This window comes from Lagopus muta, chromosome Z (genome assembly GCF_023343835.1).
Source record: "Lagopus muta isolate bLagMut1 chromosome Z, bLagMut1 primary, whole genome shotgun sequence".
Classification (NCBI taxonomy): domain Eukaryota; kingdom Metazoa; phylum Chordata; class Aves; order Galliformes; family Phasianidae; genus Lagopus; species Lagopus muta.
This window is the reverse complement of record NC_064472.1, coordinates 65,772,754-65,795,766: the sequence shown is the minus strand read 5'-3', so window position 1 is coordinate 65,795,766 and position 23,013 is coordinate 65,772,754. Positions and strand designations below refer to the sequence as shown.

At 38.5% G+C, this 23,013-nt stretch overlaps 1 protein-coding gene across 7 annotated transcripts in view; it reads right to left on the bottom strand.

The window, feature by feature from the left end:
* The window catches only part of ZNF608 (zinc finger protein 608), a 101,414-nt gene that overhangs the window by 43,384 nt on the left and 35,017 nt on the right, over positions 1–23,013 (bottom strand). For all 7 annotated transcript variants that reach the window (XM_048930608.1, XM_048930609.1, XM_048930607.1 and 4 more), the window contains one exon: positions 15,111–15,366. In XM_048930608.1, coding sequence (XP_048786565.1) covers positions 15,111–15,366 — 256 coding nt within the window. The remainder of the gene's footprint in view (positions 1–15,110; positions 15,367–23,013) is intronic.

The following is a 23,013-nucleotide window of genomic DNA, read 5'->3' as shown; positions in this document are numbered from 1 at the left end:
CTTGTGAGGTTGTGAGGTTGTTCTAAAACAACAATTCAGGGAGAAAAAAAAAAAAAAAGAAAGAAAAAAAAAAGAAACAATGCTGAAATCACTACATTTCTGTAGAGCCTTTTATCAAAAAAAAAAAAAAGCAAAAACAGCTTTCAACAAATCCATTTTAAATGCATCAACCAACACCCCAAGTTATAAGAACTTTCTACTCCAACCCTTTCTGTATGGATATATGTTAACAGTTTCTGTGTCCTGATGAGACTTGATATGTAGAGCTGTTTTCTACCTGTTATTAAGCCTCCAACAGAGGTGTTCCTGTTGCAATTTATAAGAAATGCCAGTTGAAGGCAGAGTATTGTACAGACTTATTTTCCCAGCTGGATACCTCCATGAACAGAAAGCAAAAACATGAATGCACATGCACCATATGTCTGGCAGAGGGGAGGGAAAGACTGAAGGGAATAAAGGCAGCAAGTTAGATGATGTTGGGTGGTCTAGTGCTGGTGGAAGATGAACATGTGAATGGGAAGACATCCCTAACAATATTGGGAAACACAGAGGGCCTTGATGCAGTTGATGGTGCTGCATCACCAGCACAAAGGCCTCTGAGCAGATTGCTCAGGGGCTTCTCCTCCCTTACACAAACAGAACAGTGCATTTTACACCATTCATCTGTTTGTTTCTCTCATCCAGGCTTGTAGGTTCTTGTTTAATATTTAGCATGAAGACCTCTTAACCCTGAGTACTGCCCAGCCATTTTAGAGGTAACTATATCTAAGGATCTTTTGTTTTCTTTGTTTTTCAGCTGAATGAGAACCAACTCACCCAACACAAGACATACAGTCATGTCTTAGCTTTCTCAGAGATTTTTCAGAGATTACCAGGTCCTGTTTGCTAAGTACAGTGGCTGTGGGATTGCAGTACACCTGTTGGAGAAAGTATCTGAGCATTTTCCAAGCAACAGGGATAGCAGTTTTCATGATTCTTCATCACACGGACAGCTAAAGGTAATGCACTTATCCAGAGAGAGGACCAAAATCCCTATAAGCAAGAAGTGAATAGAAATTACAGCAAAATGACTGTCTTGTAAACACATCACAAGGCCTCAACATCTTCTACCTAGAAAATCTTGCAGAGCTCAGATTCACCACATATTACTGTTACTGCTCTTCAAATACTATTTGCCTGGAGATCGGAGCTTTGTCGCCAAGACTTCATCTCCAAAGATTATGGTATTGAAACAAAAGTATTCAGGCAAGTAACAAATGTTGTAGTTTATGCCTCCACAGTCTATGCTATGCAGAAACATTCCCTTGTCAGTGAGGAGCTACTCCAGATTTAAGTCACCAGTAAAGAAGACAGTGACTGTCACAGCAGCAAAATAAATTGTTATAAGACATGTGTTCTCCAACAGCATACGTGTCTTCCCGAAAGTTACCAGCTCTTGCCGTTCATAACTAGCTTCCAAATTTGCAGTTAATCTTTGTCATTCTCCAAATCACCCCCTCCATTAGAAGCAGCGAATTGAAAATAATGAAAACCTGCTAAGGTTAAAATGCTCACAGTCACACTATGGACAGAACCAATTACCATTTAAATAACAACGTGAAACTCTTTGAAGAAAAGGCCTTTTGATCTCCAAGATTCAAATGCTGAATAGCGAGAATCTGAGTTCTTTAGATTTCCAAGGGAAAAGGATACTAAAAAGAAAAAAAAAAAAAAAAAAGAAAGAACTATAACCCTGGCTGCCATTCACAAACTTAAATCCCTAACATTTTTTACTGTTAAATGTAGCTCTCTTGGTGTGTAATTAGGGCGATGTCATCAACAATACGTTGGTTATTAAATGCTCAAGTGACTCTTTTCTTTCAGATCGTTCTAGTGTGAAGGAGCATAAGTAGGAAAAGTGGGGAGACTAAAAGTGAAATACAAGTTCTGTTTTTCATCCTTCCCCCTGTGAACGTCAAATTTCCAATTTCCAACTTTTTATTAAATCACACATTGCTGTTAATGCAGATTTTGCAAGTTTGAATGCCTCATTAATTTCAAATTCAAAACAGGGCAAGGTCAAATGGCATACAAAATTTCACGTGGGCAGAATTATGAATCATGTTCCGTAGCAAACTGTAATGAACTGCAGTTCAATTTTTTTTTTTTCTTTTTTCTTTTAACGTTTTCCCTGAAGAGCTCTGAAGGAATGACACTTTGAGGAGTGCTTTTGAATAAGGGGCTAACCTGTTACACTGTTAGAATTGTAAAGTAGTTGAGCACGAACAATGGGAACAATATGGGGTCATTAGTTAGGGGTGGAGTTTGGGGCATAGAATAGGCATGGAATACTGTAATGAATTTCCAGAATTAATTGTAATAACCACTCCTTGTACATGAATATGCATGTGTTCCCTCTATAAATAGAGATGTTTATCTACTTTTGGTGCGCAGGCTAGGAAGTTCTCCCCCCTGCACCCGGTCGGTCGAATAAAACAAACGTGCTCTACAACTACTCCGTGGTTACAGTTTGTTCCGCCACCCATTTAAGCCTTTCACAGCCGATGAAGTTTGCTGATGCTACACTTCCTACTTGACACAACACAGGGTCTGCTTGGCACACTGCTACAACATTTGCTTCGTAAGTGCGCGTTTAAAAGGAAACCAGCGACTAATTTCCCAAAGACTTACAGGCTTACATTTTCAAAAAGGGAAAAACAAAACTGTTATATATCCACACAAATCAAAATTTGCAGAATCGTGGCAGCTAGCCAGAGAAATCACTCCAGATCTGCTCTCCCATCTGCTTGGTCTGTTAACTATCAGAAAATAAAATAAAATTGCTTCTTCTGCAACTAATTCTGAGAAGAACTCCTTAAAATACAAACTTCATTATACAACTTCAGTTACTCACAGTGTCCAACAGATGACCAACATATGCCCTAGCACAGCACATGGTAGACAATGAAACTCAGAAATAAAGAACAGTTCTCTCCTCCAGTATTAAGAAGGTGCTACATCAAGCACTACTGGTGATCACAAAACAGACATCTCTCGATCCTAGAAGCGAACTGAGCCCCCCAGCAGATAAACACAACACAATCTCCATGTAGTCAGTGGGTGATGCCTGCCCCTCTTCTACATCTACCTTAAACCTTTGAACAGTGAGAGTAAGAACAACTTCTTGCCAGATCCTTGGTCACTTCTAATCACAGCTTTAACATAAAATGAAACTGGCACTTAGGCAGGTCTGTAAACTTGCTGGCACTGGGGAACATACACAGTCCTTGCACATCTCCTAAATGGGAGTTAACCTACACAGATCAACAGGCTGAGCAGTTACACCTCCAGATACTTGTCTGCTGGAGCCCTGACAAGTGATTCTCAGTTTATGGCAATGTATCTTGTCAAATTTACTACTTTCTGTTTTAATCTATAAATTAAAAGCTCGTAGTAAAGACTTGCATAATTTTCCTATGTCCACCACGGCAACAGTTTACAGTAATTAATATACTACATGTTCCTGCTTCAAAGATTAAAAAATAATTTGACTAGATGCACTTTCAACAGCTGCTCATAAATCAGTCCATTCTACTTGTAAAGTTCAACTCAAGAGTTATTGTGTCTATTGTGCATCTTAAGGTTCAAAGAAAGATTATTCATGCATTCATTCATAGCCAAGAATGTTCCCCAGCAATGAAAATTACCCTTCAAAGCTGATCCAAGCTTAACCGTTAGGTTGACTGAATAAATTAATTGCAGAACAATATGCCATATCCCTTTTCAGAAGAGTTTTTGGTGAATCAAGCTAGTTTTACACCAATGGTATGTTAATGGCCCAAATTCCAAAGCGTAAATAGCTGCTGTCCACAAACATTGCCAAACTGAATAACAGGAATGCAAACAAATGTCTTGGTATACACAGGTCATTTTTTAAAAAAGTATTTTAAAATCATAGATCTACAAAACTGCTTTTGTGAAAGAAAGAGGCAGAAAACAGACAAAAGTAAATCTGTTACAGAGAGCCCCCAATAACCACATAATGTTGCCAGCTGAAGAACATTAATTCTGTCATCTACTTTTCATACTCACCTACTTACTTTGTGACTAAGTGACTTTATTAATTACAAAAAAACCTGTGAGTGTTCTTGTAAAATACCAAAAAGTTGGAGGAGTCCCAGAGCAACTTTCAGGAGAAGCTGTCTGGTTCAGCTAATTCAGTGCACACTCCAGTCCTTCCTAGCTACCAGCCAGTACAGCTAGACGGAAGATTACTCAGGATAACAACTACATTGTGTGCTACTGCCAACAATGCAAAGACTCTAAATCTCCTTGGAGCTAGAAATAAATTAGTAGCTTTGCATGCATCAAGCCGTCTGTCCAAATGCAGATTGGTTTTCACAGCACTGCTAGCCGTGTTCCTCCACTATAACCCTTTTGAGGATACAAGAACATTTTCTCTTTGTTATTTCCTGTCACTTCCTTGTCTAGACATAAGGAACCATTTGTAACCTGATCACCACCTACAGTCTTGAAGCAAATTCCCTTCTAAGTCCCTCTCCTTCAGTAAGTCACTTGACTGGATAGAATTAAGATAAGAGTAAAGAAATGAACTTAGTCTTCAGCTTTGTGATTCATAAAAACTGATAAAGCAGTTGATAAATTTGAACCTTTGTGCCACCTGTAATCATTATCTGAAGGAGAACCTGCCTATCAGTTCATCTGGAAACAGCCCCAGACTGGTTTTCATAGAATAAATATCCAGAAATGCTAAGCAGCTTCATTCTCATAAATATGAAGGAATCTGCATGGAACGTATAGAGTCACTGAAGACGTCTTTTAAACCTGAGATGGCACCTACAGTTTCTCTGGTATGACAAGTAGATGTTGAGGTCTTCAAGACTTAACATTCTGGATAAACAAAAATTTAAAGAAATAAACTGAACAGCTTTTGGGACACACAAAAATACACAAAGGCTAGGAGACAACCCTGGAGTAAGACATGAAGGTTTATTTCGGGAAGTTTGCAAAAGAAGTTCCCTGGAAGAAAATGTATGTTGTTAAACAAATGCCAGAAGCTTTTCACACACTGGATCAGCTGCAGCTGGCAGCACTCTAGATGTACCTCTGCCTTGCATCAGCATCTGTGAAGCAAACTTTGCTGCCTTTGTTTCTCTCCTCATCAGAACTCAGCTAGCAATGTTTCCAAAAACTCTGACTTGCCAATTTAAATAGAAACGAAATAATTTATCATTATGTTTCAAAACCAAAGATGTTTCACTCCATCTTAAACAGCCCTCTATTTAGGAGAAAATGGGGCCTAGCTGGGTCCATGCTTTGGCAAAAGTAATGACCAAGTTGAGAAAGTTCAGGGAGTGACTGCCATCAAAGACCTATGCAGTCACTTAAAAGTCACACTGGTCCAATGTGCTTACAAATACTGAATTTGTAATTTTTATAAGATTAACTTATAAGACATTTAAGTCCTTCATACCATAATGGAAAACACGAAAGACTTTTTCAAGAGCATGTTGACCGTGCCAGAAGGTCATTCCTTATTAAAGAGTTCATAACAAAATTATCTGATTTTCACAAAGCAGCAAATATTAGTAGCCTCCACTGACCATAATTCAGCTTTTATCACATCTAAATAGAGGTCTCAAGCCTAGGATTTGACACCATTATCCCATATTTTTTAAAAAATTATTGTTTGATTTTGATTAACCACTACACTTCTTTCTCTAGAGCTAAATCAAGTCTACTGATAGCTTATGGTTCTTCTGAAGAAACAGCCTTGGAGGCACACAGATTGAACCAGTTTCACAGCCACTAATACTGGATTGAACAAAATTTCTGAAGAAACAAGAACTAATTTATTGTGAAACTTTCTGAGAAATCAGACCTTCTGAGGAGTCATGTCACGCTTTTCAGGAATTTAACAAAATTGTAGAGAGCAAGATAAAGCCTTTTTTAAATCCATAACACGTATCAGAACTCATACTCTTCTACAAATTGACATCAGTTTATCACCACCCTGAAGGAAAACAGCTCCTCTAGTGAAACCTGAGATTGTTCTTTCTACTTACAAATCTCCCAACTAGAGGGTGTCACAGCTTCCCTCGGGCTTTTAAGGATCCACAAATGCCAGTTCTGTATGAAAGCAAGGTTAAGCAGTATAGGCTCAGTCACTGTAGGGGAAAGTAAACAGGCAGTAAAACATAATTACTTGTTTCAACCTACTTAAATGCAGAAGTTTTAAACTGACTGGAGAAAAGCACACCTCTAGATTAACCAAAGACTGATCTGGAAGTGTTTCTCTGCAACACTAGTTCTCAGTGCTACCAGTTGACATTTCCCAATAAGTTAACTTCACTTCGTGTTTTGGGTATCTTTATACCATTTGCTAAATTACTGGAGAAAAAGCAAATATTCTAATACAGATAATAAAACTTAAAAAAAAAAATTCAGAACAAAATCTCTTAAGAACACTAAAATATCATGAAAAGCAGAGTCCTAGTAAACTAATTTAAGAACTGAAATCTATCAAAAAAAATGTAGGGGAAGGAAAATAATGCTTTTTGAAAACACTACTTTGTGTGTGGGTGATTGCATCTTTATCAAGGGTATTGAATTGTGACCTAAAAATTAATTCTTTGAGCTTTTATTTCTATAGGCACATTCATTTAAAAATTCACTTGGATATGTATATTAAGATAGTAAATATAAAATACTGCTTATCTTTATGTAAATGTGCTTCTGATTTAGTTGACAATTCCCAAATAAATAAATGGGCTCAAATTCTGCCCTTGTTTTTGTTTTGTTTTGTTTTGTTTTTAAGTCCAAGGTGTTATTTTTTTCTTGGATATCTCGTGGAGTTTGGGGATATAAAACTGATGAACCTCAACTGTGGTTTCCATCGCTGCACTAGCTTTAATAAGGCTAGACTTAGTTTTTCAGTCTAAATCAAGAAAGCTATACACCTTGAGCTTTTCCTTTTTTACATTCTTTGTCTTTACCCTCAACCTCTACTTTTCCACTCTACCTGTCTTAGAACAAAAATATACACAGTAATCTTTCAGTAACATTGAGGGCCAAAGAACTGCTTTTTTGATTGCCTCATGTCACCAACAGGTGGACTAGTAACTAGTTCATATCACATAGGTAATAACTGAAAAGAGTGTTGAATTTGTGCTCTGGTCGACAATATGTAAGCTTCCTACTGATTCTGCAGAATGAAAATCTGGATATCACACTGCACATTGGTCTTACATGAGAGAGTTAGTCCCGCTGCCAAAAGCAGATCTGCTACAGATTTGCAGAGGAAACAAAAAAAAAATTAGATTTTTATTTAAAAATAAATACGTTCTTTTATTAAACTGGTGTTTTTATGTGTTAGTGAAAGCATACAGTCATGTAACAGGGAGAAACTCATCCTATTCACCATATTGCGGAGTATGAGCAATATTTAGCAGGGTGATAAAACTACATGATCACAGCTTATCCACACTAGTTTAGCTATATACAAAACTTGAGTGACTCTAAGGACATTTTAAAATAAGTGGTTTAATTTCCAACTCACACCAGTTAAAGACATCACTTCAATTGTGGTTTCATTCCTGACTGTAGTGGTATTTATTCAGTAAAACACTTGCGTTATGATACTTTCTTCATCAGTGGCCAACCTTTCCCCAGCCATTCTCAAGCCCAAGCATCAGATGTCACAAGTATTTTGTAGGGGATTGGTCTCACTTGTGAGCATTTGGTTTTGGATTTGGTTTTGAACACTAACTATTCAAAGCTCTTGTTTTCCTTAAAGCAACTTCTTCAGTCTTCCTATCCTCACTGCTTCATCAGGCTCAATTTCACATTCAAATAGCTCCATGCAAATGATTCTAACCTCAGTTATCCTCCTTCCTTTTCCTGTGCACCTTCCCCTCCCCCATCTGCTTGTTTGTAGAAGGGATATATTTCTGTGCACAAACAGAGCAGAGAGACTTCCTCTGTAGTAGTGAGACAAAACACAAAAATACAAGCACTGTCTAAAATTTGTTATTTTTTTTCATTCATGCCTTGGGTTATATCAAGATGGTCTTCCCACTGAGCTATAGAATGTGCCATTTGCTAGTTCAATGTAGACAGACTGGCTATTACTGCTCTTGCAAAATACGACACACTGATATTCTCACTCATTTGCTCCAAATGAACCATGGCCATGCTCTGCTTAGCATCACATCTCTATCTGCAAAACTGAAGCAATAGCACAGGCAGGCATAATGTAGTAAACAAAATCCCTTAATGCAGCAGAGGTGCACGGACATAGATTGATCTGGTCAACTCCATGACACCTCTCTAAACAATGCTGTAGGACTAACACTAGCTAGAAACCTAAGGTGTGTACATGTTCAAGGACTAATTAGGCCCAAATTTAACATTTAACACAACATCATCTTTAGACACGCTTCCTGATCTGAAGCAGTTGTGTAAGGAAGGAATGCAAGGGGTGATGCACAGATCTTTACTTATCTGTGATGCTTTAAATCACCAAAATAAACAGCCTTAAATTAATGTTCAAATTAATGACTAATTGAGCATTTGTGAACAAAAGGAATGCTCTGTAGAAGAATCAGAATTAAATTCAATGAGGTAATACTTCTCTCTAACCTACAGTTCTGACAGCAGGGAACATCTATAATCCATTCTGCATTTCTCCTTCACTGAGAAGGTTTATACTGACACGATTTATCTACTGTTTGCTGTGGACTAGGAGCCTGCAAAGGTTTGGTTACTGTAGGCTGGTTGATTCATGGCAACTCATTAAAACTACATCAATTCAGCCTTGTATACCTGGCTTGTAAGAGCAAGTCTAACACCTTAAAACCACTTCTCTACGGATAGCATAGAGACTTGCCCCTAAAAGTAATATCTGCTTCAACTATTTAGGGTGAGAACAGCATCAAGTACAGCTTGCAGCCTAGAAAGCCAACAGTATGCTGGGCTGCATTGAAAGAAGCATGGTCAGCACGGTGAGGCAGGAGATCCTGCCCGTCCACTCTGCACTGGTGAGGCCTCACCTGGAGTACTGCATTCAGATGGGGAATCCTCAGTACAGGGGAGACATGGACCTGTTGGAATGAGTCCAGAGGAAAGCCACAAATATAATCCATAGAATTAACACCTGTCCTACAAGGACAGGATGACCACAACCTGTCACTATCTGAAGGGGGGCTGTAAAACAGAAGGGAACAGATTCTTTAGCAAGAATTGTTGTGACAGGACAAGGGTAAATGGTTTCAGCCTTGGTGAAGCTGTACTTTCAGTACTGTGTTCAGTTTTGGGCCCCTCACTAAAGGAAAGACATTGACACCCTGGAGAGGCCATTCTCCTGTCCAGAGCTGCGAGGGTCTGGATTACAAGTCTTATGGGGAGCAGCTGAGGGAGCTGGGATTCTGGATAAGAGGAGGCTCAGAGGTGACATTATTGCTCTCTGCAACTACCTGAAGCGAGGCTGTGGTGAGGTGGGGTCTGCCTCTTCTCCTGCATCCTATCAGGACTAGAGAGGACCAGACTGGACTAGAGGGATTGGCTTCAAGTGCACCAGGGGAGATTCAGGTTGGATATTATGAATTATTTTTTTCCCTGAAAAAGTGGTTAGGTGCTGGAATGGGCTGCTCAGGGAGGTGGTTGAGTCACTGTCCCTAGAAATGTTCAAGAAATGTTTAGATGTTGTACTGAGGGACGTGGTTTAGTGGTGAAATATTGGTGGTAGGTGGATGGTTGGAGGTCTGTGAATGACACATTCTTGGCAACATTCAAAGTCAGGTTGGACAGGGCTCCGAGCAACCTGATCTAGCTGTTGAAGTTCCTGTTAATTGAATAGATGGCCTTCAAGGGTCCCTTTCAGCTCAATCAATTCTATGATGATTCTATGAAATAGCAAGCAGAAAACTAACTGGGAAACTGAAGGGTGTACCTAATAGTCTGTTCACAGTTCACTTTGTGGTAATCTCAGAACAAGCATTTCAGCTACAAACATATAATTGTTATAAAATATCAAATATCAGAATGAAATTCATGCCCTACTGGCTTAGAGCAAGCACTCTTTCCCTTCCACACTGGCCATCACTGTGTGTTTCATGCAGTGTGTGTATAAGAAACACTGCAGAAGACAACATCAGAATTTTCATTCATAAACAGGTACATGCTCTGATAAGGTAAAGATCAATGGTGAGATGATCAAGAAGGCCCCTTAGGCCCCACAAATTCAGTGTACTTATTGCTAAAGGTACATAAAAGGCAGTATATAAATGCACCCAGCCAGAAAGGTTATCTGTTGGCTTTTTTTTCAACTTCATTGCTTGGTTTAGTAAACAGCATTACCTCTCTATAATCCTTGCCTGAGCTCAGGACAACAGTGTTGGCAGTTGAATTAGAGGTCTTTGAGGTCTTTTCCAACCTTAATGATTCTACAAACTACATTTATCTGAATTTCTGTTTAGTATTGTTTAGTATTATTTGACAAAATATATTATGAAGAAAAAAAAAAAAAATTCTCTAATTTCTGCATCTGTTTACCTGAACTTTTGATACACTTTTCAACATAGGATTCATGTGTTTCTATATATGAGAGTAGGAAAGTGTGGTTGTTAAACCACAAGAAATTGCTAAGGGGTATCAAAGGCAGCCAGAATAGTTCTCATTCCTTTAATTCTATACACACATACACACCCTTACTTACACACATGTATGAACACATAAATAACCAGAGACATTTAAAACAGACTGTGTTCTTTCAAAAATAGTTTTTGCAGACATAACATCACATAGCAGGAAACAAGAACTCAAGAAGGAAGAATCAACCTCAATACTGTGCAGCGAGTGTGCTTTCAAAATGTCTATGCATGTTAGATGCGAATGTGGCAGACTGGAAAACCCACCCAGAAGTGTCAGCATGTCTCTGTCTCATCTAGGTGTTCTATTGCAAAACAGTGCCAGAACTGACACTAATAGATCTGGAACCTCTACAGGTGATCCCACCACATTTTTGAGATCCTGTATAATTAATTACAGCAAGCTTCAGACTCCTACTTATTACATTCAACAACTAGTCTCAAGTTATAAAAACAACAGGAGAGCCCTGACAAGAGAACATGTGAAAAAATACAATTCATTTTTCCATTATCTATTACTGAACAACAACAGGAAGCTGTGTACCCAAACCACACAAGAAGAAGAATGTCAATGCAACCATGCAGGAACTCCAACACAGCATGCTGACAGTTTGCTCTGCACACAAAGGCAGCAAGGTGATGGATGGCTGTCTCCTACACAGTTTGAAAGCAAACAAGACATCATCAGAATTAGTGCTTCACACAGCTATGGGCAGATTCTATTACTAGATGCTGAACCAAAAACAGAACATGACCCAGGGCCACAGTTTGTTAGAAGCTGGTTGGTGGTTTTCCTTTTTTCTGGGTCATTTTTATTTCCTCCAGGTAGTTAGAAACAATTACTACTCTCTTCAAAACTGTTTTCCCAGAAGATGATTATCCCATTTAGCATGTACCCAATTCTAGATAAACCTTATTTCTCAGTACAGAAATACAGACAACTGCTTCCCAGAATATCAGTGGAAAAAAAAAAGAAAGAAAAAAAAACCCTAAAAAATATACTCCAATAACACTACCAAGTTGCTTTTTATGACAGATCTCTGCTATTATTGGTTGTTTCTGGTATCAGACGTCCACATTAAGCTGCCAGCTTTCAGACTGGTCCTGCCTATGACCATTTTTCACTACTACAGGGTAACATCAACTAATTCCTTTAAAATATCTTCTTCTTTTTTTTTTTTTTTTTTTTTTTTTTAATTTAGGTATTTATAGTACTTTGGATACATTCCCAAGACATATCTAAACAAGAGTATTAAGCAGAGAAAAATGCAGACAGAATACTTATGGAGAAATTACACACTGCACAACTGAGTAATGCAACTGAGAAAAGCTGAAATAATAACAGGCATTCTCAGTAAATTTTACTTGCAAACCATAGCTACGATTAGTTACAATGCCTTGTAATAAATAAAATGTGACAGATTTCAGATGCCAGCTTCCCTACACATATCTTAGGATTGAAAGACTCAAGGAAAAAGAGTCCGATTCATTAAATCTGCTCACCAAATCAACTGAATCCATTGCTGTGGAATAAATGAAAAAAAGGCTGTAGTTAACAACACTCTCTTTGATCAGTTGTGATTTTGTGTGAAATCCAGTGCAGCTTTTTCTCCCACTTTGTAGTGATTACCTTAAAAACATGAGTAATGAAAGCAAACATCACTATTCCTATGGCTGTGAAGAAGAAATGCAGTGGAACTTCTTTAGCATCCCTAATAAAAAACTGGTTACTGCAGACTCTGAAAACCTTCAAAACATGCATTCTTGAGTCCTTCCTCTCTAGAAAGCATGTATTGGAATTAATGAGTTTAACAGCTACCACTGGATTTCACCTGTCTCACTTCACTCTTTTTTTAATAACTGTAATCACCACATCCCTTCTGCACTTGCATTCTGATTGCTAGCTCCTCCTGCAGCATATGAAGGCTGCTCAGCACCACATTTAGGTCACTGTTCTGATATGCCATAGGATACGCAGATATCCTAAAAACCTGTTCTAATCAGCTTACAACTCACCTTACAGAGTGGCTAAAACACATACAAAATAATTCAAATATCTCAAAATTCAAAGCAAGGTCAGAAATCTTCATACCTTAGCTTCTTAGGATTCTTCTACCTTAAAAAAGCCATCCATTTTATGGATAGAGATGTCAGTTTGCATGTGTGTTTTTAGTAGGCTTTGGAAAGCAGTGAATGAAGTGAATGTAAAAGAAACATATGGATATCACAAAATAAATGTATATTTCAGTTGGGAATTATGAACATCGAGATGGTTTTAGATCTCACCAGTTACAATGAGTTCAGCATATTCTGGATTTACACTAGTTTTAGCAAAGGTCATGTTCTGGACTAATTAAAGTCAGAATCATAACTGGAGAAAATGAGTATCTCATAATCATCCATCCTTCTGCTGAAGATAAATAGAAGACCCATCTGCACCCTGTTTTCTGAAATCTGGCAGAAATTGTTTCAGGCAAGCTGCTACATAGCTGCTTTCATGAATGTGTCAAAAAAATCTGAAAACATCTAAATATATACATATGTGTGCTCTGAACAGCAAAACTCAATTTAAAATGCAAAATTGATCATTAGGAACTCGTTTTTTCATAATAGAGGCTTGATTGTGAACACTGGTTTGGGGAAAAACAGAATACAAGTTACGATACTTTCTTCATTTAAGCGGAGTCTGAAACAGTATGACATGAAAAACAGCAGTACAAAACATACAACACAATACTGCATCCATTGCATTTAGCCTCTGAATCTGCATGCTAGCAGCTACATTTCTAGGACAGCTTTAAATCCCGCTGCATGTACTACTATACTCACTCACAGCAGCAGAGTTGCAAAACAGTATTTGTTAAGCCATGAAAACTGGCAGATTCAAAACCATTATGTTCAAACATGCCATCATCTAATTTTGAGTTCTTTCAGAAATTGTTTCAGACAAACCGGGAAAAGGTTAAGGGACTTAATTTCTACTAAATACCAAGAGCTTTTAAACCAGTGGAGTGCTGAGAAACTGGTAAATGGAATGTCATCGTGACAAGAATGCAGTTGTTTTTTTTTAATGCTCCTGGTGCCAAAGCTCTAACGAGACAGACTTCTTAAATTCAGTGGGGGTCAGAAGTTTAGTTTATTCAGCAAGAATAACACTATTAACAGCTACCGCTCTTTCATGTTGCCACAGTTAACACCCACACATTTCAAGTCCAGTTGATACAGGAAAGTTGAGGAAAATTGGAGTGGCTACAGGCAGTCATCTCTGCAGGGATATTTTAAAACTGAATTTATATTGTGCTTTAAAAACAATCTAAAAGGATCAATGCACCTTATGAATCTGCTGTAGACATACGCAGAGAGAAAGATGGATGGATGAAAGCATACAAAAGCGAGTAAATCTGACTCTCTCTATTGATTTTTGAGAGGACGGTGTAGAGCACTTGGGTGAGGTCTTATATATCACTGCAAAGGACCAAATGCCATTATGCATATGTCTGCAGGATGTCAGGATTTATCATGAAGCAATGCACTGCTGCACTCTTTCATTTTATCCTTTTGTAAATAATCTTGTTCTCACAGTTGAGGATGGTAGACCACTAAGAATTAAATGATCCTCAAAAACAAAGAACAGTCATAGGAAGACTATCAGGCAGCTACAACTAGAGAAATCCACTACTATTAAAACAAAAATTGCAGTAGGTTAGGGTATACACACAGTATTTTTAGCATTAACTATAGAAAACTGCCTTTTTAATAACGAGCTTTTGAAACCAAGATGGAAAAATCTGCATATAAAAGTATAATCTTCTTTCTACTTTGTTCTAAACCACAAACAATCACATTTATTATTTGCCAGAGCTCTCCAGCTCTCCTGCTTGGCTGAATGCTGTCAGAGGGTGTTACAGAAATTGGTCTGGTTTAGAGGGCACTTCTTCACCATATGGAACATCTCTCTTAGAACATTTCCCCCGTGTAGCATGTTTCAAACAACCAAATTGCAAAGTTATCACAAGCAACAATTAGAATTTCTGAGGGGTCTCTGGGGCTTCTATCATTATATAATGGTGCTGTTTTTTGAGTATCTCAGTTCCAACATTCCCAGCTTTTTAAGCGTTAATTCAAGCCATTCATAAACCCATGCCTCTCACGAACATTCCTCTCTTCATACACATTTAAACAGCATACTTATGCTACTCTGTTAGCTTTTTCTTCATATACTTTTCTCAACAAAGCAGTGGGAAACAATTCTGTTGTTAATTGGGGTTACATGGTGGGTCATTTGGAAAATATGATTGCTTAAGTAATAAAAAATCTGCCATTTGTTTTTATAAGAAAAAACCCACTGGCTTAGCTAACAACTATGATTGCCACTGTACATTATGCTCCCACAGACTAGTAAGTCAGGCAGAGTCTCCTCGTTAACATATCTAATAGACAAGCCCAATGGAAAAAACAATTTACCTTCTTCAGTTTCATGCCACACAATTCCTTCCAAGTTCACGCTGGTCCCAGGCTCACAGGGTCCAAGGCATTCGGGTTCTGTTACTACTCCAACTTCGTAAGTATTTACACCCACTGAACGAGTCCGTACCAAAAGCTGCTCAACTGGTGCTGCAATATTGGATGAAGATGGAGAAAAGTAGGAAGGCAGAATCTGAGGTGTGATACTGCTGGAAATTGGAGGTGGAGGTGCAGGCACTGTAAACAGGGGATCAACCTGAAAACAACAGACAAACTTACTATAACAGTGCTGTGATATTTAATAATAATAATAAAAAAGCTAAAAACAAACAAAAGAAAACCCAGTTTGCATACACTACATTTGTGTGTGCAGGGATTTGGTGTACTATGGGCAATTTCAGTTTTGAGTTCAATTTTGTTGACATCAGTCCAAATGCTGCACACAAAGAATTATGTATAAAAATATCCATCATGCTAAACAAGGCAAATTGCTAAGTTTCTACAAGTCTATTCCCTATTGCTATAGACTGCTAGCATGAAATAACAGTGGATGTTTGTTTTTGTTGTTCGTGTTTTTTTAATTTGTTTTTATAAAGACAAATTAATTTCTTTCTTTTTATAAAGAAAAAGGGATTAAGGCCAATCTTTTCTCTTAATGCTGACAGAGACTGATTTGGAGATGGAAATTTATTTGGTAAATGGGCAACTTCATTTTCTATTTAAATTAAAACATTAATAAAAACAGTACAAAGACAAATGACTTTTTTTTTTCATGTGCATCATAGAGAAATTCATACTTGGAACAATTCTAATAGCCACATGCCATCAAGTATAATCTCTTGCCACCCAATCTTGAATGTATTAGAATTCTTACGTTCTTAAATGCATTGAGGTCACCCACCTTACAGGTTACAGATAACATTTACATCTTTCTACTTGAAATAACAGATGAATCTGTCCAAACTATGTGTTTCCTAAGGGCTTCCAAAACATGCAACAGTACAGTTTGCCCAACAAACGGTCTTTACAGAGACAACTCAGATACAGCCTGTATTTAAACACTTCAAAGTTATCCTTCTCATACGACTTCCAATATAACCAGTAGCAGAGCTTCTGCATAAAGATTTGGCTTGAGAGTTTTTGGTGTTTCACTGCAGTGATAAGGTCTTTTGACACATAAAAGATAGTCAAACAAAGTTATCATTGTGCCCACTCAAATCTGAACCATCTAAAATTCATGTTTACTTGGCCATCTGGATCACAGAAATCAGAAATCAGAAAAACTGAGGAAAATCTTTCCTCAATCCAGCAGTTCAGAAGATGGGTGTTGTCTAGCTACTTACAAAATGAGTTTCAAGTATCTTTAAGTCTATGTTGCTTTTAATTTTGGACATCTCTAGGAAGGTTCAAGAGGAAAGACACAATGACTCCTTGCACGTTATCATTTCTGTTTCATTCAAGTGTATCTTAACATAGATCATAGTTAAAGCCAAGCAAGCAAATGGAACATAAGGAGAAGAAAGGACTAAGGAGTGTTATTCCTCCACCACATATTCTTTGTATCCTGGATCTGATCACTAAATCACGGGGCCATTGTTCATAACGAGCAAATGAAATGAAAATCGAATGGCCATTGCAACAATTAATTATTGTGCTTCAAGTTTCACTCATACAGACAACCGACATCACGTGCACAGGCCCTGGGTGTGCTAAATATTAAACAGAAACATTTTGTCTGATCTTTGTATAACAAGCCTGGGTTCTAATCTTGATTATGCTAAAACCAAGGAGAAGACAGGAGGGACTTAGAGCCAATCCAGAATTAATGCTTCCCATTTATTTCCATGTAAACTACAACTGATACAAACAGCACAATAACACTGAGCAAATTCTCTGCTACAAAGCACTATTTTTTCACACGGTCACCACCATTAGCTATTCATTTTCTTCAGTGATGAACGCTGTGCTCGTACTAATCTGTACGAGCAGAGATGACACACTGTCACTGCTGTGACAGCTGAAACACACCACCCACTGCCTCACTGTGCTGCAACCACTCTTTGGTCTCTATAAACATTCAGAGCTGATGACCATCCATAGGTGCAAGTTTTTCCTGCATACAGGAATTAAATTCCGCACCTTCGCTTCACCTGCACTTCTGTCAGATGCCATTCTGTCAGACTGCCCCTCTGCTGCCATCTGTCATACGGCAACAACATGGAATGAAATACTGTTGGGAAGGTTCAACCTCTACTGCGATCCCACCAACATCTGCCTCTGACGTTGTGCGCCACTATCATAAAATAGGCATTATTTTTGGAGAAGCCCTCAGAAAATATATAATTAATGCATATAAAGTAACAAAGCTTAAATTTTAATGTTTTTTAATTAAAACATAAAAAAAATAGAGGGACCCAAGCCATAACGCTGTTGGGAAATGTGACCTGGTTGCTGTGAAACTAATGCATCAGTCTGGTTCAGTGGTGGTAGTAGCCGCTCTTTGTGATTTCCCAAAGTGTTCGTCAGAGATTTCTGATGAAATCCTACTCTTTCTGTAGTTTATCCTTCAAAACAGTTGCTCACAAATGTACCTACAGCCAAAAAATGATGTAACTATGAAGCAAAGGCTTTTCTCTCCAATAAGAGAGGGCTCACAGAAGTCCAGTAAAGAGGCACCATCACCTTTTGACTGCAACTCAATTTATTCCATTTGAAAATTCACAAATAATGTATTTATGCTGACTGAAAATGGAATGAGAAATAAACCACCAAATCGTTCCTTTTTCCAGCAATCTTGAAACCTGTTCTCAAATTCCCTTATCACACAGGAAAGCACGGCTGCATATCTTTTGCTGATCATGGGGATGTTTTTAGCCAATGTATCAAAATCATAAACTGGTCTGCCATCACTTCAGCTGCTCTGCACTGTGCTTTCCTGAGCCCCACCTTCAGCCCAGATGGGCTTCACCATGCACTGATGCTGAGTTGGTGCTGAGGGGGCCAGGCTGGGCTGTGAGCTGTGCTGGCCCATGGGCTGGACATGCCTGCCCTGTGCAAGCTGGAGGAGAACCCAACCAGCAACTGGCAGATAAATGCGGCCTGCTGCTGTAGAATGAAGCTTTGGACAGCCTTTATAAAATCAAAGATTGCAATCGAGTGGCCTGCTTGATAGTTTACGCGGTGTTTCAGAAAGCTGTGAAAAACCTCCCCGTATATGTGCAACATCATTCCTCCATAAAACACGCTCATCACAAAGCCAGAGGAAAAAAAACGTTTGTTATCATTACTAGACTAGCAAAAGTTTTAAATGAATGCAGAGTACAACGACGGGTGTTTCTTTCTCTCTCCAACATATTACAAACAGTGAGGTACAACTAAGAAGAAGGCATGGATCTGGCAGTGTACCCTACCGAGCAACCTGTCACAAATATTTGTGCTCTGCTCTGATTAACACAGACCTGCTAAGAAATGCTCGTATTTTCCAGGAAACAGAGTCCTAGAGGATGAAGCCAAAACACGGCATCTGTAGCAGAAGGGGCTGCTGCTCTGCTGTGGCCAGAACCAAGCCTTTAGTAATTCATAGAATCAAAGAATCACAGAATCATAGAATGGCTGGGTTGAAAAGGACCACAATGATCATCTGGTTTCAACCCCCTGCCATATGCAGGGTCGCCAACCATCACACCAGGCTGCCCAGAGCCACATTCAGCCTGGCCTTGAATGCCTCCAGGGATGGGGCATCCACAGCCTCCTTGGGCAGCCTGACTCTGAAGCTCCAGAGAGCAGCACAGTACCTTGACCTTACAAGAAATACAGAGCTCACACGATGCTCGGCCTGCCATGTTTTAAAATCATCCCACCACATTTTGCAGTCAGGCACAGCAAAGTATGGTTCTCAGTGATCACTGTAATGACGTAACAGTTTCCATGAGTTCTCCAAAAGGGCACTGATGTAACCTATCACAGGCAGAGGGAGGCAGGAAGGCCACAGTCTCCACTGGAAAACAGGCACATCAGACTAACATCTGGTGGTGGCAGACTGTCAAACTGAGGAAAGTTAATGTCAAAAGCAGACACTGCAGTTTCTTACTGTTATTTCTGAATGATTATTCCCAGGTGTTGGTGCATACAGAGCAGGAGGCTCTGTTTACCACATGACCCAATGTAAGAAATAATAATAATTAAAAAAAAAAAAAAGGGTTATTTACAAAGATGCTCTCTTTATACATGTAATCAAAAGGCTCCAGAAAAAAAACTAAAATATTCAAGCAGTATTTTCTTCATTCACCCAATTCCAAGAGCTTTTGAGAGCTGATTAGTAACAAAGGCTACAAAGCTGGAGTGTTATTCATGGCAGTTTTCCACTGCCAAGTGTTTGATTGCATCAGAGAGCTATGGCTCTCGGTAGTAGAAAGCTCATCGAGAATGAAGCATGTCTGCCAGGCACTGTAGTGAGCGCTCCATGGAGTGCTCCCCTATCTGAACATGATGAAAAAATCTTCTGGTGGTTGCATGACTTTAGCCTGTGTGTGGGAGAGAATATGGATGAGAGGAAATGTCATTCTAACTAGAAACAGGCAGACTTTATAACAAATTGGGTTTGTCTTCAGTTATTCTTGCACTTCACATGCTGAAATTAAATTCTGCTCATCAAAACTGGTCTTTCAGATGCAGTGCGAGTTTCTAAAATCCTGCTTACAAATGGATATTTTCTGTCCTTTACACATAATTTCCTGACAAGCAGGAAGGATTTCAGTGGGCAGTGCTAAGTTCAGCACACTGGGAGGAAGAACACACAGTATCATACAATTGCCAACACCTATATTCTGATTCCAGCGAGGATGGAAGAACTTAAGACCTTTTGGAATGCATTCTTTCATGAATTCCCTTGGGAAACCCACCTGAATGAAAGAAGAGCAAAACCCAAAGAACATCCATGGTTCTAATTGCCATAGTACTGATCTGATCAGAAACAAATTCACAGTATTACTCAAAATAATGCATTCTGTATCTATGTATGTCATTCATTTCTACTGTGAAAACTTTCAGAGGGTGAATGTCCAATGTGTGAAATATTTCTGCCATCAGTCCTGAAATGCAAGCTAGAAAATAGATGCCATGCAGAAAGGCCACATGATGCGAAATTCTAACATGTGCAATAACATTAGTAGACACTGAAGTATGTGTAGATCCACCTCATTAATGACCATGTATCTTTGAAGATGTATCTCAGTGAAGAATAGCATACTAGCCTAAGACCATGTGAGGTCATACACTACTCCAGTGTCACCCACCACATGATTTTGAAACACACATAACAAAAGCCACTTAATCCATCTACCAATACAAAGGCTGGAGAAAGGCAGAGCAGCAGGTTTAAGGCTTAGCATGACCCTTTGTCATTTAAATTGTGCAAATTTTACTGTGAGCATCGCCAGTAGCTGCTCTAGTAGAAACCATATGGGAAGAAGATCTCAGTCCTATCATGGGATATACATAAAAAACCAAAACCTCAGCAAAATTAAATAATTCCTTAACAAAGGAGAAACCTCCAACTTTGAAACTGACACTGACAAGCTCTTCAACGTTAGTAACTACTGGTTCATATGACTAAGGGGAAAAGCAAAAAATAGAGGAAATTAGCCCTGTATGGAAGCCTTAATTTTCTTCTACATCTTAGGATAAAAAAGAGATTTCCTTGTTTTTATATAAGATACATCTGCCCTATCTTGCTGTTCTAGAGCAACAACTCCAGAAAATCTTGTTCTAATCTCATTCACACCATCACACATTCCAACAAAACAAATGAAACTACTTTGGAAGAAAATCAACATGGGAAAATCTGAAATCTCTCAGCAGAGTCTGATGCAGAGACAATGGCGCTGAATGCCAGGCAAGGAAACTTGTTTGTCCTTCTATCTTCTATTCTATCCCAGACCCTTGAGATTTTCCACAACCATTCACCCGTTTTACTGTGGGAAGGATTAACATTTGACAACTGCCAGCAATATCCTTCTGCCAAAGGCTTCATCTGTGAAAAACTGAATGTCAGTTCAAAAGTTTGGCAGAGGCCTGGAAAGATTTCCAAATCACCACCTGCAAAGCTCTAATGCAGACATTTCTCTTCTTTCAGCCCAAGAAAATCATATTTAGTGAGACTCTAGAGCACCTTTCTCCAGTGAAACTTCATTTCTCCTGTTCAGCAGTGCAGTTTGCGTTCTCACCCTTTTCTTCAGTTACGGTACAACTGCTTTGACAAGCTTTAACACAGAACAAGCAAACACCAAAACTCTCTCAAGATCCCTACCCCATCTGCAAGCATACACACTGCATCAAGAAAGGAATTTCTCTAAACTGATTTAGACCGAATGTGCATGCAGATCTCCAGTATCAAATATTGTCATTTGATCAAGTACAAAAAAAATGAAGGCACAGAAATTTCCAGGTAGAGGATTAGATATCATTTGATTTAATTTTGTGAAACCATGGAAGAGGTAACTATGATAGTGATGGTTTTCATTTCAAAGACTATTTCTGTTTTACTTTTCATGGTTCTAATCCTGAAGTGTTTGTTTATAGAAATACATTTAATTGTTGCATTTCTTTTCAAGTTTTCATTTTCTGTGTCCAAAAATATCTTGCTCTATTACTCTGCAGCAGTAGTCATCCAGTACCAAAAGACACCTTAAGTTAGTCAATGATATGACTACAGTCAGGTGGAATAGCTGACTTTGCAGCCACTCCGGAGTGTATATAGGAATATAAAGAATATAGATTTGTGATTTTTTCACTTTTCAGGGATCTGTATTGATTTGTCAGCCTATATCAGTATAATTCACAGTAAACTATGACTCCGAGGAAAGCCAGGTTATCTTTTAGTCAGGCTTCTTTGCACCTCTTTGGCTTTCTGAATGTCAGTGTGCAATGTCAGTTTTGTCTCATCCATCCATTTGTTGACTACTCTACTTTGAGACTCTGAAGTCTGTACATTATTCAGGCTGTTGATCCCTCAATACAATTATTATTAGTTTATTTTTTTTAAAGAAAATACACCTGGTCTGAAAATTCATCATTTCATTTCATGGATCATCATTTAACAGTATCTACTGACATGAAAACTTCCAATTTAGCTAGCCCTTGAGCTTCCTAGGTGTAAAAGGTGGATCTTCCTATAATACTGCCTGAGGTCTCCAACTTGGGCTTTTCCACAGAATGTTGGATTCTGTTTTGGCAAGTTTCACTTTCTTGTTCATACAGTATTTAAACACTAGAGTCTAACACCATCCCCTAGCTCTATTTAAAGAACCAGATTAATATCTTAGTATTCTTAAAAATGAGGCATACACGTTCATAATTATTCAGCATTTCACTAAAGAAACTAAGTTGAAAATGATCTCCTTGCCTCTGTTTTCGCACTGGTATTTCCACTGAACAGGGAATCAAATCAGTCAGTTTTTTTCCCCTCTACTGGTGCATACCTTTACTTGGGTGTAAATCCAGAATAGCTTCACTGAAGTGGAACTAATAGCAGAATTTGCTGTATTTGTTTTACCAGCAAGAGAGGTAATCAGCATTTCAAATAGATCTAATGTGAAGATTTTTAAGAGGGAATAAGTCTTGTGAGGAGGAAACTGCTAATACTTATTTCATTCAGAATGTTTCCTTTTCTATTTCTATGCTGAACAAAATGTGTGCAAAAATCCTTATGAATGAAGCTAAAGGATTAAATTTACAGCATGAAGACTGTGTTTCAACTGAGATAGAACTGTTTTTCTTCAGAGTGTCTGGTACGATGCTTCACTCTGGTTCACACCAGTGTTTCTAGCTGTTGCTAAGCAATTCTGCACAGCCAAAGCCATTAAAGTTTTCTCAGATAGCAAGTGGCTGGGGGGCCCCAAGGAGC